Below are 16,362 nucleotides of genomic sequence, written 5' to 3'. Positions count from 1 at the left end.
ACTATAGACCCCTGGGTTCAACATGAGTGATTTACTAGGCCTGAGGTGAGGACCAAAGCATGTGCCCCGGGTGAACCTGCTCTTATGGCAAGGAACTAGTGCAGTTTGGGGCATGCTTTCACAGCAGTGGTAGGTGCTATTTATGTGTTTTACATTTACATTACATTTGTGTGAAGGCTATAAATGAGTTAACTCGGTATCGAGTAAAGGTGATTTTCAGTTTTTTCAAAGTAAAGTTTGTTCAAAAACAGGCATCTAGGAGCATAGTGTAAATATAACCTAGTCTCCGCCTTCAAGGACTCATGAATCAGATAAAGATCTGTGTCGTTAAAGAAAAAAGCGCGCCGCAGGGGAAGAAGGATATATTTCGCCTAGAAGTTTCTGGGAGGGTTACAGGGCGCTGGGCCCACCGCGTCCGAGCGGAAAGCGAGCGCTCGCGGACCAGCTCCGGAAGCCAGGCGGCCCGGAGTCACGTGAGCGTCCCTGCAGCCCCGCCTCCCCGGCCGGCCGGAAGTGGCGCGCGCGCCTGCTCAGTGCGTGCTGGCCCGGCGGTACGGTGCCGGCTTCAACGGCGACGTCCGAACCTCTGTACGCCTTGTTCGGGCCAGTTGTGGGGGAATGGAGCCGGTGGGCGGCGGCGGTGGTCGCCACCTGCCCTCCGCAGACCCACGAAGCACCTTCGTGTTAAGTAACCTAGCAGAGGTGGTGGAGCGTGTCCTCACTTTCCTGCCAGCCAAGGCGTTACTGCGGGTGGCCGGGTAGGAGACGGGAAGCGGGCAGCGGACCTCGGGACGTCGCGGGCCTGCCCGGGAGGGCGGGGTGGGCAGTCCATCGGGACCTAGCGCCGTCCACGGCTCCCTACCCCTGCCCTGAGGGGACGTCCCCGTCCGCGAGGTACCCCCGCTGCCGTGCTCCTTTGTCCGTTTGGCCGCGGCGCGAGATTGCTTGCCTGGAGGTTTTCTCCACCCCCGGTCGTCCCTGCAAACCGGTGCCCGACACCGCCCCCTCCTGGCAGCCGTAGACCCCGCAGGAATCTCCGGCTACTGCGCGAAAGGGCCTGTGGGAGGCGTGGTGGGCGTCCGAGCCGCGGATGAGGGAAATGTCCGCAACCCTTTGTGCGTCCGCGTCCGCAGCGTGTGCCGCTTGTGGAGGGAGTGTGCGCGCAGGGTGCTGCGGACCCATCGGAGTATGACCTGGATCTCCGCGGGCTCGGCGGGTGCCGGCCACCTGGAGGAACATTGCTTGGTCCGCGTCGTAGCCGAGGAGCTTGAGGCGAGTAAGAAGGGGTGACGTGTATCGCACAGTCCGCTGCAGGGTTGGGTGGGTCAGCCTTTAAGAACTGAAACTTTTTTTTTTTATTCCAATTTTGTCTGTGGCCTTATTCTTTGTAATTTGGGGAACATTTTCTCCTGACCAGAGATTTTGTAACCGTCAGTTTTAATGACGGTATATTGTAAGAATGTGCCATGATTTATTTGACCGTTCTGCAAATGTTGGGCATTTTGTATATCCAGATTTTTACTATTATGATAATGCTGTGCAGAACTCTTCCTTTAGCTGCTTCCCTTGAAGCAAGTATTGTCACTGTTTCGTAGGGAGGGCAGTTGGGACTTTTGCTAAGTGTCGCTTAAAAAAAGCCAAGAACCAATACTTACCCCCAGATATTTACACGCGCACACACACACACTTCTGCTAAGTGGCACATAAAAAAAGCCAAGACCCGATACTTACACCCAGACACACACACCTCTCCCACCCCCTTCCCCATTCTCCTGTATTTTATCTCTGGGCCCCAGTTTCAAAAAGATGGGCAATGCGTGGGGAGGTTAAGGAGCTGTGAAGTCAGTTCTCTTGAGCAGAGGTGAGGCTGTGGTAGTTCACTGGGGAGTGGGAAGGAGCCCTTTGAAAGTACCTCTCCGACCTCATGGTCTGTCACTCCCATATTCCTCAGGACGCATTACACACAAACAGGAACATTCTGCATAACCACCATACGACCATCAAAGTCAGGAAATTATCACTGATATATTTCTATCATCTAATCCTCAGATTCCATTCAGGTTTTGCCAGTTGTTCCAGTAATGTCCTTATAAAAGAATTCAGTTTAGACTCTCTTGATTTTGTCATATTTCTTTAATCTTTGATCTCGGTCATAGAAGTGATGCTGTGCTCTTCTCTTTGTAGCCTGTTGGGGCATATGATTTCCATTTTTGTCCCATTACTAGTGATATTACCTTTGATTTGATTAAGTTGGTGTCTGGCAAATGTTGCTACTGTAAAATTACTCTTTTCCACTGTAATTAATAAGTAATTTGTGGGGAGATACTTTGAAACTATGTAAATATCCTGTTTCAATTTATCCATTTGTTATATCTATTTAGACTCTTAGTTTCTTATTCTATGGGATATAATTTCTTGCTACCAGTATTTGTTTTGGTGCCCAAACTGTCCCCGTTTGGCTAGTAAGAGTCCCTTCAGCTGGCTTCAGTATCATTTAGAGGGGACTCCATTATCTTTGAGCACTTCCTGCTATCTGGCACAAGATGTTTAAGCTCCTCCTGTGTTTTTGCCTGCTTCAGTCCTTGAATCAGCCATTTCTTCAAAGAGCTCTGGATCCTTTTAGTGGAGAGGGGTATTTAGAAGCCAAGGTCTGGACAATTAACTGCTGTTGAAGTGGACCGAACTAAGGAATCTGTGTATGTAAATGCATTTGTGTGTGTGTGCATGTTATATACATTTACACACATTTGCAACTTTTTTAATGGAAATTTATGAGTTCACACAGGTATATCCAAATTCCTAACACAGGATTCTTCCCAGTTTTCTTTCAGCTCATATTTTTGCCTCTCTTTTGGACAATGAGAAACCTGGCTTTCATTATTCTTTATATATTTAGATAGTAGGTGAATGCCCCGTAAGTGAGCAATCTTCTGTTTCCCCTTCCTCATGTGGATTTTCTTCTTACCTGATTTGGGCTCCTACTCAGATCCAAAGTGGCTAGTATCCAAAGGCAGGCTGCAGAAAACTTTCTTGGTGCTTTGGCCCAAATCCTGTCTGGTGTATTTCCATAAGTTTGTCAGTCTTGAAAAATTAAAAAATTCAGGCACTTTTCCATAAAGATGTTCTATGGAGACTATAAAATAAGAGCAGATTATGAAATTATATGTTTAGTATGATCTAAATTACTAAAGAAAAAGACTAGAAAGTCAAAATTTTAGCAGAAATTTTGGAGTGTAATTGTGTGATTTTTTTTTTAATTAATGTTTTTAAAAACAGGTATTGTTATATAGCTTTAAATACATTGTAATGGTTGTTACAGCCAGACAGGCTTAGATATGAACCCAGCTTTGTTGCATACTAGCTTTGAGTCTTTGAAAATGTTAACCAAACCTCTCTCAGCCTCAGGTTCTGTTTCCATAAAATGGAAAGACGATAACAATTCTCCTTATAAAGTTGTAAAGATTAAATAATGCAAAGGTAGTGCATATATAACACAGTATGTACAATACCAGGAATACAATATTTTCAGTAATCTCAATTATTAATGTTGTTATTAAAATTCATATAGCAATACCCTTAAGCAAGTTTATAAATTGTAGTAAACTCTAGTGTGGTGAGACAAAAACATGGAAACTTTGTCCAAGTTATGCTGTTTTCTTTGTTTACCAAATTATATAGTGGACATGATATTTTTATAGCCATAAAATTGATATTTAACTTTTTTATTAGAAATATTTTAATAAAAAAATATATTATGAAACTTCTTACCATTTGGAACATCTTTAAATAATGGGATGAAGCTTTAGTTGTCTCATATTGTGCTTTGAGGACATTTCATGTTGAGAATTGTTACTGTCACTGTTTCTAGTGAAACTTAGGAAGGAATAGTCAGCAATAGCTTTTCAGTAGATACCTGAAAAGAGAGAATCATAAAACCTCAGGACTCAACCTTCAATCTCTCTACTCACTATACCCAGGAATCACAAATGCTGACTCCAAGGTTAGGAATGTAACTCAGGTGGCTCAGTGTCACATCCTAAGGCGTGCTGGGCCGTGGGAAAGCCAAGAGTACTTGCCTCTATTTAGCCCCAGTCAATAAGAGTGCAGTCTCGGTTGCCAGAATGCCTAGTTTTTCAACAGGAGTTTTACAAAAGAATCTGGAAATCCACATTTCATATAAATATTTTATGGAATTTTAAATGTTGTCAACCAAATTACATTCTTTGAAAATGTGGTGTGGACCGAGAAAACTCTGTCTATAGTGTCTTACCAGCCCTGAGGCCACCAGAGAGTCATCATTCTGTCTCAGTGTTGAGGCTTTGCTATTGCTAAAACTACTTCATTTGCTTCTGCTGGGAAAAATATATGAAAATAGCCAGCTTAGAAAGAAAAATATGCTCACCCTTGTCATTTAATTCATCCACTTTGCCACCTGTCTGTAATGTGAAATATAGTGAAAAACATCAGTCTGAATAAGCCCAGTTTCTAAGTGGAGATGAGGCACAAATAAGAATGACTGGGATTTAAGGGGTGTTGGATATAAGTTCCCAGGTACTGGGGGAGTCTAGGAAAAGGTTTCGTAGAGAAGGTGGCATTTAAGTTATCACCTCAGGGACGCAAATCAAGTGAGGAAGGAAGAGAGCTGTAGGAGAATATATATGGAAGTGCCTGTCTGGCTAATAGTAAGTGGAAGGTTCCTTTAAGGAAACTAATTGGTAAGGTGGAAATGAAGGCCTGGAATATTCAGTTTTACAGCAAGTGAAAAGAGGAGTGATGCCGTTTGTATGCCTTCCCTGTGCTGCTGAGATGTTCCTATTACTGCGTTGCCTTTTCAAATAAAGCAAGAGGCATCTTTTGCTGGTACATAATGTTTTTGTTTAAAGCTTAAATTATTATGAAAATTAACTTCTTGACTCAGTCTGGAATGAGTTTGACTTGAAGAAATAGTAGATGTTCAGCAGATGAATGAGCTGAAAATGAAAGAGCGTGAGTGAGAAGTGAATGGACTCAGAATGCCCACACTGACACCTGCGGGGGGTAGGGTTCAGCACTTGGAACCAAGAGTGAAACATTAAGGGACCACGAAAGCATCACAGATTCATGTGATCCAATTCTGATTTTATTTTCTTTGCAGAATGTTCACATCTTACCACGGACAGTTCTTTACATGGCCGATTCAGAAACTTTCATTAGTCTGGAAGAGTGTCGTGGCCACAAGAGAGGTGAATATCAAAAGAAAATGTTTAGGGTTCTTTTGTTTCCCTATGTACCTGTGTTTGAAGTTAAATATTGTCCTAGTCCTGGGAGTTACTGACTTTCTGAGGCTCTGGGCTACTCCCTGTAGAATGCATGAATATATTGTCTTTGAACTTTGAGCCCTTTTTGCTTTAAAGATTGATTTCTAAACGTTTTGTATGATTGAAACAAATTCTTTAGAAAGGTGTTTTCTCATTTTGAAGTACTGTCATCCTTGAGGTACTTCTTTTTATTATTAAAACAGGATGCATATTTGGCTATTCAAGCCTTTTAGTGTGTTGGATGATAGGAACCCATTTACCAGAGTTACCAATGTTGTTCATTCCTCTTAGCTTGCTAAGAGAAGAAGCAGACTAAGTGTGCTGGAATGGGCACACTGAGGCCCAGAGTTAGAATTAGGTAGTGGGTTTTCATGTCTAATTTGAATCCAGGTGACTGTTGATGCAGTCAGAAAGTCATGCTTTAATATCAACTGAACAGAAAGGTACCAGTAGCAAGCCTAAAATTTAGCTGCTGCTAGACTTAACATTGGGGCAAAGGCAGTATATGAAGAAAGCAGAAAGGAAAACTGGTGATGCTAAAGGTCAGATTTAAAATATAAAATAAGGGCCCAGAATGGGAAAACATTTGTTTTCATCAAAGTTTTTAGATTTCCGTATAAAGCATTCTGGTGTAAGATGACTTGAATTTGACTCAGAATTTGCTTTTTCTCCCACATCATTGGGTTTAACTTTAAATACATGACATTTAATAATTTTGCTGCCGTATTATCACAGCAAGGAAAAGGACCACAATGGAAACAGCATTTGCCCTTGAGAAGCTATTCCCGAAACAATGCCAAATCCTTGGAATTGTGACCCCAGGAATTGTAGGTAAGAGAAAATATCAGCTTGATTTCTTGCCTTGTATTTATGTGGGGTCCTACAGATTGGTGAATTATTTGTAGCTTAAAAAGACATTTATGTTTTTGGCTACCCAAAATACAGTTAAGGTATTCATATTTACTATGGTATTCTGTTTGACTTACATTAATGTTCCTTAAGTTATTGTGGTTAATATTTCCAGTCTCAGGGTTGTCTATATAAACCAAATATAAAGCATTTCTTTCTACGGGCCTCTCTTAAGAGGAAAAAGATGGCATTCTGCCTCTTTCCAAACTAGAAAGCATTAAGTGAGCATCTCGCTTTTGTCAGTTCAACTAGTACTATTTCTGGTGGGTAGGTGTGAGGTGGGGCTGGGATTAGGCGTAACTTCTGTTTGTCTGCTTAGCTACCATTGTTGGAAGTTTATAGCATGGCGTTCTTCCCTTTTCCAAGTTTGCTTGTGAATTTCAGCCGGTTTTTATTATTTTTGAGTGTTTTCTCTAGCTGATGGGGAAGAGATTCTATTGGGATAGTGGTTCTGATGTTCGGATTGGAATCCCAACTGCCTGAATTTTCCTTAAATGAGTGGTCTAGTTTTTGCCATTACTAGTCATTGACAAATGTTTGTATAGAAGCATAGCTTTAATTTCTTTCCTTTTTTTTTTTTTTTTTTATGGTGAGGGTGATCGTGTGTGCTGGGTTATGAGTTACGTCTTAAATTAATGTTTGATAAGGGTTATATTTAATGTCATAGCTTTAATTTCTTAACATCATTTTTTTAGACCTCCCTACCCCATGTACTGGAGAAATTTTCAAATTCCACCTTTTTAAAATTTCTGCTAGGTGCTGGGGGTGGGCGAGGGAGGGTGAAGCTGGGTGACCCCATTGTGAGGGGTGAGAGGTCTACCAGAGGCCTGCCTTTTGTACTTGCTTTGCTCTGAAGCAGTTTTAACTTCACACGTCTGTTCTGCCAAACTCTCTTACTATCTTAGTGTTGGGAATAGGTGCCATTCCAGCCTCCTTTAGTAAGGACTTGCCCTCTTGTGTTTTCTTGGCCACACCTGTCATCTTTCTTGCTGTTTTGGTTCCCCTACAACTAGGTGTTTTCTTTGAGCCATTCCATGCGTGTCCCAACAAAACTTTCACCAAGATAGCTCATTGAGTTCCTTTCTTTTAGGCTGGTTTATTGATTGCTTCTAAAACAACCATTGGGCTACTAACCCTTCTTCTTCTTCCTTTTTTTTTTTTTTGTTGTGGAATTTATTAATTTATTTTTATTAAGGTATCATTGATAAACACTCTTATGAAGGTTTCACAAGAAAAAACACTGGTTACTACATTCACCCATATTATCAAGTCCGCCCCCCATGCCCCATTGCAGTCACTGTCCATCAGTGTAGTAAGATGCCGCACAGTCAATGCTTGTCTTCTCTGTTACTAGCCCGTCTTCTTTAGGTTGGAAAAATTTCAAGTTTGAGAAAATTTGTTCTTTTTGATATATCAGAGGTCGTTTTCCTTCTCTTGAGGTAAACGTAAGTTATAGTGAAATGAACAGTCTTAATTGTACAATTTAATGAGTATTGACAAATTATGCCTTTGTGTATCCAACATGCCAGTCAACATATAGAATACTTGCATCCCCCCAGGAAGTTCCTGTGTGCCCTTTTCCTGTGACAAAGCAAAAACTCCAGAGACTAACGAGTCTCTGAAACGAAAGGGCTCACTGACCCTTTGCAGACGCAGCCGGAATGAGGGCTGAGCCCCAGCGCAGGAAGTCTCTGCTTCACCAGCAGCAAGGCCTGTTCACAAAAACAGCATGTCCACCAGACTCAGGACACAGGGAACATTTGTAAGGATCTCAAGAAAAGAAAGTTCTCTAAGTTCACATTGGTTGTAGATAAAGAAGGTGGGCTAATGCAAAGGGGGGAATGTCTGGGGATAGGTGGTTAGTCCACTGAGAAGACTTGTGGATTGGCAGTTGATGGTGGAAAGACACTAGTCACACACGAGGATGTCAGTGGTCCTGGGGACATTCTAGATGCATGGGAAAATAACATCATCCAGGCACATGGAGTTTCTGCTCAGCTGTGACTTGCGGCTATTGACCAATGACCTTTCCCTGTCTCTCTCCCTCATTCTCTGCCCTTATGTCACTTAATTTAAGACATTTCAGAATTTCTTCTTATCATTTGTCAATGCCTGCCTGCAATTGGAAACCCCAATTCTGATTTCTGTGACCAGAAATTTGTTTTGCCTGTTGTTGGGTATCATAAAAATGGAATCATGTGGTACATACTCTTTTTATGTCTTGACTCCTTCACTCAATATATGTTATTTTTTAACAACAGAATATTTTTGAGATTCACTTATGTCATTGTATCAGTTATTCATTTATAAAAAAAACATTTTCTTGAGTAGTCTGTTGTATAAATAGACAATGACTTGTTTTTCTGTTCCTTTTTTTTTTTTATTAAGGTATCATTGATACACACTCTTATGAAGGTTTCACATGAAAAACATTGTGGTTACTACATTCACCCGTGTTATCAAGGCACCCCAGTACCCCATTGTAGTCACTGTCCATCAGTGTAGTAAGATGCCACAGTCACTTCCCTGTGATGCCCCCTACACCATGTGTACTAATCATAATACCCTCAATCCTCTTCTCCCTCCCTCCCCACCCACCCTCTACCGCCCCTCCCCTTTGGTAACTGCTAGTCCCTTCTTGGAGACTGTGTCTGCTGCTGTTTTGTTCCTTCAGTTTTACTTCGTTGTTATACTCCACAAATGAGGGAAATCATTTGATACTTGTCTTTCTCCCCCTGGCTTATGTTACTGAGCATAATACCCTCTAGCTCCACCCATGTTGTTGCAGATAGTAGGATTTGTTTCCTTCTTATGGCTGAATAGTATCCCATTGTGTATATGTACCACATCTTTATCCATTAATCTACTGATGGACACTTAGGTTGCTTCCATGTCTTGGCTTTTGTACATAGTGCTGCAGTAAACATAGAGGTGCATATGTCTTTTTGAATCTGAGATCTTGTTTCCTTTGGGTAAATTATTAGGAGTGGAATTCCTGGGTCAAATAATATTCCTATTTTTAGTTTTTTGAGGAACTTCCATATTGCTTTCCACAATGGTTGAACTAATTTACATTCCCACCAGCAGTGGAGGAGGGTTCTGCTTTCTCCACATCGCCAGAGTTTATTGTTGCTACTCCTTTCTATGTTGGCCATTCTCACTGGTGTGAGGTGATATCTCATTGTGGTTTTAATTTGCATTTCCCTGATAATTAGCAATGTGGAGCATCTTTTTTGTGTGCCTCTTGGCCATCTGAATTTCTTCCTTGGAGAAGTGTCTGTTCATATCCTCGGCCCAATTTTTATTTTTTGATTTTTTTTATTTTGGTATCATTAATCTACAATTACCTGAGGAACATTATGCTTACTACACTCCCCCCATCACCAAGTCCCCCCCACATACGCCACTACACTCACTGTCCATCAGCGTAGTAAGATGTTGTAGAATCACTGCTTGTCTTCTCTGTTTTACAGCCCTCCCTGTGCCCTACCCCCCCACATTATATATGCTAATCATAATGCTCCCTTTCTTTTTTCCACTCCCTTATCCCTCCCTTCCCACCCATCCTCCCCAGTCCCTTTCCCTTTGGTAACTGTTAGTCCATTCTTGGGTTCTGTGAGTCTTCTGCTGTTTTGCGCCTTCAGTTTTTCTTTGTTCTTACGCTCCACAGATGAGTGAAATCATTTGATACTTGTCTTTCTCCGTCTCTAACTCATCCATGTTGTTGCAAATGGTAGGATTTGTTTACTTCTTAAGGCTGAATAATATTCCATTGTGTATATATACCACATCTTCTTTATCCATTCATCTACTGATGGACACTTAGGTTGCTTCCATTTCTTGGCTATTGTAAATAGTGCTGCGATAAACAGGGGTGCACCTGTCTTTTTCAAACTGGAGTGCTGCATTCTTAGGGTAAATTCCTAGGAGTGGAATTCCTGGGTCACATGGTATTTCTATTTTGAGCTTTTTGAGGAACCTCCATTCTGCTTTCCACAATGGTTGAACTAATTTACATTCCCACCAGCAGTGTAGGAGGGTTCCCCTTTCTCCATAACCTCACAAACATTTGTTGTTGTTTGTCTTTTGGATGGTGGCGATCCTTACTGGTGTGAGGTGATACCTCATTGTGGTTTTAATTTGCATTTCTCTGATGACTAGTGGAGCATCTTTTCATGTGTCTGTTGGCCATCTGAATTTCTTCTTTGGAGAACTGTCTGTTCAGCTCCTTTGAGCATTTTTTTATTGGAGTATTTGCTTTTTGTTTGTTGAGGTGTGTGAGCTCTTTATATATTTTGGATGTCAACCCTTTATTGGATCTGTCATTTATGAATATATTCTCCCATACTGTAGGATGCCTTTTTGTTCTATTGGTGGTGTCCTTTGCTATACAGAAGCTTTTCAGTTTGATGTAGTCCCACTTGTTCATTTTTGCTTTTATTTCCCTTGCCCGGGGAGATACGTTCATGAAGAAGTCGCTCATGTTTATATCCAAGAGATTTTTGCCTATGTTTTTTTCTAAGAGTTTTATGGTTTCATGACTTACATTCAGATCTTTGATCCATTTTGAATTTACTTTTGTGTATGGGGTTAGACATTGGTCCAGTTTCATTCTCTTACATGTAGCTGTCCAGTTTTGCCAACACCAGCTGTTGAAGAGGCTATCATTTCCCTATTGTATATCTGGATCTTTTTCATATATTAATTGACCATATATGTTTGGGTTAATATCTGGACTCTAGTCTGTTCCACTGATCTGTGGGTCTGTTCTTGTGCCAGTACCAAATTGTCTTGATTACTGTGGCTTTGTAGTAGAGCTTGAAGTTGGGTAGCAAGATCCTTCCTGCTTTATTCTTCCTTCTCAGGATTGGTTTGGCTATTCAGGGTCTTTGGTGGTTCCATATGAATTTTAAAACTATTTGTTCCAGTTTGTTGAAGAATTCTGTTGGTATTTTGATAGGCATTGCATTGAATCTTTAGATTGCTTTAGGCAGGATGGCCATTTTGACGATATTAATTCTTCCTAGCCAAGAACATGGGATGAGTTTCCATTTGTTAGTGTCCTCTTTAATTTCTCTTAAGAATGTCTTGTAGTTTTCAGGGTATAGGTCTTTCAGTTCCTTGGTTAGGTTTATTCCTACGTATTTTATTCTTTTTGATGCAATTGTGAATGGAATTGTTTTCCTGATTTCTCTTTCTGCTTGTTGATCCTTAGTGTACAGGAAATCAACAAACTTCTGTGTATTAATTTTGTATCCTGCAACTTTGCTGAATTCTGATATTAGTTCTAGTAGTTTTGGAGTGGAGTCTTTAGGGTTTTTTATGTACAATATCATGTCATCTGCAAATAGTGACAGTTTGACTTCTTCTTTACCAATCTGAATGCCTTGTATTTCTCTGTTTTGTCTAATTGCCATAGCCAGGACCTGCAGTACTATGTTGAATAACAGTGGGGAGAGTGGGCATCCCTGTCTTGTTCCCAATCTCAGAGGAAAAGCTTTCAGCTTCTCGCTCTTAAGTATGATGTTGGCCATGGGTTTGTTATATATGGCCTTTATTATGTTGAGGTACTTGCCCTCTATACCGATTTTGTTGAGAGTTTTTATCATGAATGGATGTTGAATTTTGTCAGATGCTTTTTCAGCATCTGTGGAGATGATAATGTGGTTTTTGTCTTTCTTTTGTTGATGTGGTGGATGATGTTGATGGATTTTCGAATGTTGTACCATCCTTACAAGAGAGATGAATCCCACTTGATCATGGTGTATGATCTTCTTGATGTATTTTTGAATTCGGTTTGCTAATATTTTCTTGAGTATTTTTGCATTTATGTTCATTAGGGTTATTTGTCTGTAATTTTTTGTTGTTGTTGGGTCTTTGCCTGGTTTTGGTATTAGAGTGATGCTGGCTTCATAGAATGAGTTTGGAAGTATTCCCTCCTCTTCTTTTTTTGGAAAAGTTTAAGGAGAATGGGTATTATGTCTTCTTTTATATGTCTGATAAAATTCAGTGGTGAATGCATCTTGCCCGGGGATTTTGTTCTTGGGTAGTTTTTTGATTACCGATTCAATTTTGTTGCTGGTAATTGGTCTGCTTACATTTTCTGTTTCTTCCTTGGTCAGTCTTGGAGGGTTGTATTTTTCTAGGAAATTGTCCATTTCTTCTAGGTTTTCCAGCTTGTTAGCATATAGATTTTCATAGATTATCTAATAATTTTTTGTATTTCTGCGGGGTCCATCGTGATTTTTCCTCATTTCTGATTCTGTTGATGTGTGTAGATTCTCTTTTTCTCTTAATAAGTCTGGCTAGGGGCTTACCTGTTTTGTTTATTTTCTCAAAGACCCAGCTCTTGGCTTCATTGATTTTTTTCTATTGTTTTATTCTTCTCAATTTTATTTATTTCTTTGATCTTTATTGTGTCCCTCCTTCTACTGACTTCGGGCCTCATTTGTTCTTTTTCCAGTGTCAATAATTGTGACTTTAGACTATTCATTTGGGATTGTTCTTCCTTTTTAAAATAGGCCTGGGTTGCTATATACTTCCTCTTAGAACAGCCTTCCCTGCATCCCAGAGAATTTGGGTTTTGTGCTGTTGTTGTCATTTGTCTCCATATATTGCTTCATCTCTGTTTTAATTTGGTCATTGACCCATAGATTATTTAGGAGCATGTTGTTAAGCCTCCATGTGTTTGTGAGCCTTTTTGCTTTCTTTGTACAATTTATTTCTAGTTTTATACCTTTGTGGTCTGAGAAGTTGGTTGGTAGAATTTCAGTCTTTTTTAATTTACTGAGGCTCTTTTTGTGTCCTAGTATGTGGTCTATTGTGGAAAATGTTCCATGTCTACTTGAGAAGAATGTGTATCCTGTTGCTTTTGGATGTTGAGTTCTGTAGATGTCTGTTAAGTCCATCTGTTCTAGTGTGTTCTTCATCACCTCTGCGTCCTTACTTATTTTCTGTCTGGTGGATCTGTCCTTTGGAGCGAGTGGTATCCTGATGTCTCCTAGAACGAATGCATTGCATTCTATTTCCTCCTTTAATTCTGTTAGTATTTGTTTCACATATGTTGGTGCTCCTGTATTGGGTGCATATATATTTATAATGGTTATATCCTCTTGTTGGACTGACCCCTTTATCATTATGTGATGTCCTTCTTTATCTCTTGTTACTTTCTTTGTTTTGAAATCTATTTTGCCTGATACAAGTACTGCAACACCTGCTTTTTTCTCCCTATTGTTTGCATGAAATATCTTTTTCCATCCCTTGACTTTTAGTCTGTGTATGTCTTTGGGTTTGAGGTGTGTCTCTTATGAGGAGTGTATAGATGGGTCTTGCTTTTTTATCCATTCTATTACTCTGTGTCTTTTGATCGGTACATTCAGTCCATTTACATTTAGGGTGATTGTTGAAAGATATGTACTTATTGCCATTGCAGGCTTTAGATTCTTGGTTACTAAAGGTTCAAGGGTAGCTTCTTTACTATCTAACCGTCGAACTTAGCTCTCTTTTTAAGGTATTATAAACACAGTGTGATGATTTTTTATTTTTTGGTATCATTAATCTACAATTACATGAGGAACATTATGTTTACTAGGTTCCCCCCTTCACCAAGTCACCTCCCACTACCCCCATTACAGTCACTGGCCATCAGCATAGTGAGATGCTGTAGAATCACTTCTTGTCTTCTCTGTGTTGCGCAGCCCTCCCCTTGCCTACCCCCACATTATACATGCTAATCATAATGCCCCCTTTCCCCTCCCTTCCCACCCATCCTTCCCAGTCCCTTTCTCTTTGGTAACTGTTAGTCCATACGTCGGTTTTGTGATTCTGCTGCTGTTTTGTTCCTTCAGTTTTTTCTTTGTTCTTATAGTCCATATATGAGTGAAATCATTTGATACTTGTCTTTCTCCACCTGGCTTATTTCACTGAGCATAATACCCTCTAGCTCCATCCATGTTGTTGCAAATGGTAGGATTTGTTTTCTTCTTATGGCTGAATAATATTCCAGTGTGTATATGTACCCCATCTTCTTGTGTGATGATTCTTTATTTCTCTCCCTTCTTATTCCTCCTCCTCCATTCTTTATATGTTAGGTGTTTTATTGTGTACTCTTTTGTGTTTCCTTTGATTGCTTTTGTGAATAGTTGATTTTATTTTTTGCCTTAGTTAGTATTTGTTTGGTCTGCTTTCCTTGTTCTGATTTTATTTTCTCTGTTGACATCTATTTAGCCTTAGGAGTGCTTCCATCTAGAGCAGTCCGTTTAAAATATCCTGCAGAGGTGGTTTGTGGGAGGCAAGTTCCCTCAACTTTTACTTGTCTGGGAATTGTTTAATCCTTCCTTCATATTTGAATCATAATCGTGCTGGATACAGTATTCTTAGTTCAAAGCCCTTCTGTTTCATTGCATTAAATATATCATGCCATTCTCTTCTGGCCTGTAAGGTTTCTGTTGAGAAGTCTGATGATAGCCTGATGGGTTTTCCTTTGTAGGTGATCTTTTTTCTCTCTGGCTACCTCTAATACTCTGTCCTTGTCCTTGATCTTTGCCATTTTAATTATTATATGTCTTGGTGTTGTCCTCCTTGGGTCCCTTGTGTTGGGAGATCTGTGGGCTTCCATGGTCTGAGAAAGTATTTCCTCTCCCAGTTTGGGAAGTTTTCAGCAATTATTTCTTCAGAGACACTTTCTATCCCTTTTTGTCTCTCTTCTTCTTCTGGTACCCCTATAATGTGAATATTGTTCCGTTTGGATTGGCCACACAGTTCTCTTAATATTGTTTCATTCCTGGAGATCCTTTTATCTCTCTGTGCCTCAGCTTCTATGTGTTCCTGTTCTCTGCTTTCTGTTCCATGAACAGCCTCTTGGACCTCATCCAGTCTGCTCTTCAATCCTTCCAGAGATTGTTTTATTTCTGTATTCTCCCTCCCAACTTTATCCTTTAACTCTTGAATGATTTTCTGCAGGTCTATCAGCATGGTTATGACGTTTATTTTGAATTCTTTTTCAGGAAGATTGGTTAAATCTATCTCCCAGGCCCTCTCTTGGGGGTTGTCTGGGTAATTCTGGACTGGACCAAATTCTTTTGCCTTTTCATGGCGATAGAGGTAGCTGTAGGCAGGCAGCGCATGTGTCAGCTGAGAGAACAATGTCCTTTCCTGCTTTTTGGTCACCTTGCACTTCACCACTGCCTGTGTCAGTTACCCGCACACCTGGAACATCCTCCAGATTAATTCTCTGAACTGCCATGGGCGGGGTCCCCATCAGGGTAGCCCAAATCCCTGCGGGGAGTGGCAGGCACGCCGGGAGTGCTCTTCTGCCAGAACAGTGCCCCTTCGCGCCTTGCCCCCGTTTTCTCTGCCTGCGCTGGGCAGCTGCGCGCTGGTAGGAGATTCTGGGCAGTTGCTGTGGGCACGGCTGCTCTCTGGCTGCTCTGCCTCTGTGGGCGGGCACAACCGCTCTCCAGCTGCTCTGCCATCACGGGCGCATGCAGCCTCTCTCAGGCTGCCCCGCTGCCACTCGTGCGCGCAGCCGCTCTCCACCTGCTCGGCTGCTGTGTCTGGGCTGCGGTGGCCATGGGAACGACTGGCAGGCTGCCTATCGCCATAAGGGGCTTCAGGGGTGCGTTGCCACCCAGGGGTCTGGGGCACCCGAAATTCCTCAGAATTCCCAGCCTGCTGGGTTGAGTGTGCCAGGGTGCTTCCATCCAGCCGTGGGGTCCCTGTCCCTTTAAGACTTTCAAAAAGCACTCGCTTTTCTTTTGTCCCAGGGGAACCGGCTGCGGGGACCTGCTCACAGATTTTGCTTTTCCGTATCTCTAATGTCCAGCACACCATGCAATGTGTTTCTGCACTCCCAGTGTGGATTACCAGAGCTGGTTATTTAGCTGTCCTGGGCTCCCTTCCCTCCCCGCTCCGTCTCCTTTCCTCCCGCTGGGGAGCTGGGGTGGGGGGAAGCCCATGGGTCCTGCCAGGCCGCGGCTTGTGTCTTACTCCCTTCATGAGATGCTGAGTTCTCGCAGATTTAGATGTAGCCTGGCTGTTGTACTGTATCCACTGGTCTCTCTTTTAGGAATAGTTGTATTTGTTGTATTTTCAAAAATATATATGGTTTTGGGAGGAGATTTCCGCTGCCTTACTCATGCTGCCATCTTGGCTCCTC

At 41.5% G+C, this 16,362-nt stretch overlaps 1 protein-coding gene across 1 annotated transcript in view; it reads left to right on the top strand.

Annotated features, from left to right (window-relative positions):
* Positions 1–518: 518 nt before the first annotated feature.
* FBXO22 (F-box protein 22) overlaps positions 519–16,362 on the top strand; it is a 35,054-nt gene continuing 19,210 nt past the window's right edge. The window contains exons 1-4 of the mRNA XM_036907597.2: positions 519–758; positions 1,134–1,272; positions 5,135–5,222; positions 6,033–6,128. Of these exons, the coding sequence (XP_036763492.1) occupies positions 619–758; positions 1,134–1,272; positions 5,135–5,222; positions 6,033–6,128 (463 nt within the window). The 5' untranslated portion in view covers positions 519–618. The remainder of the gene's footprint in view (positions 759–1,133; positions 1,273–5,134; positions 5,223–6,032; positions 6,129–16,362) is intronic.

Source organism: Manis pentadactyla, chromosome 11 (genome assembly GCF_030020395.1).
Source record: "Manis pentadactyla isolate mManPen7 chromosome 11, mManPen7.hap1, whole genome shotgun sequence".
NCBI classification, from domain to species: Eukaryota; Metazoa; Chordata; class Mammalia; order Pholidota; family Manidae; genus Manis; species Manis pentadactyla.
The sequence above is the reverse complement of the archived record's forward strand: the minus strand, read 5'-3'. Positions and strand labels throughout refer to the sequence as shown.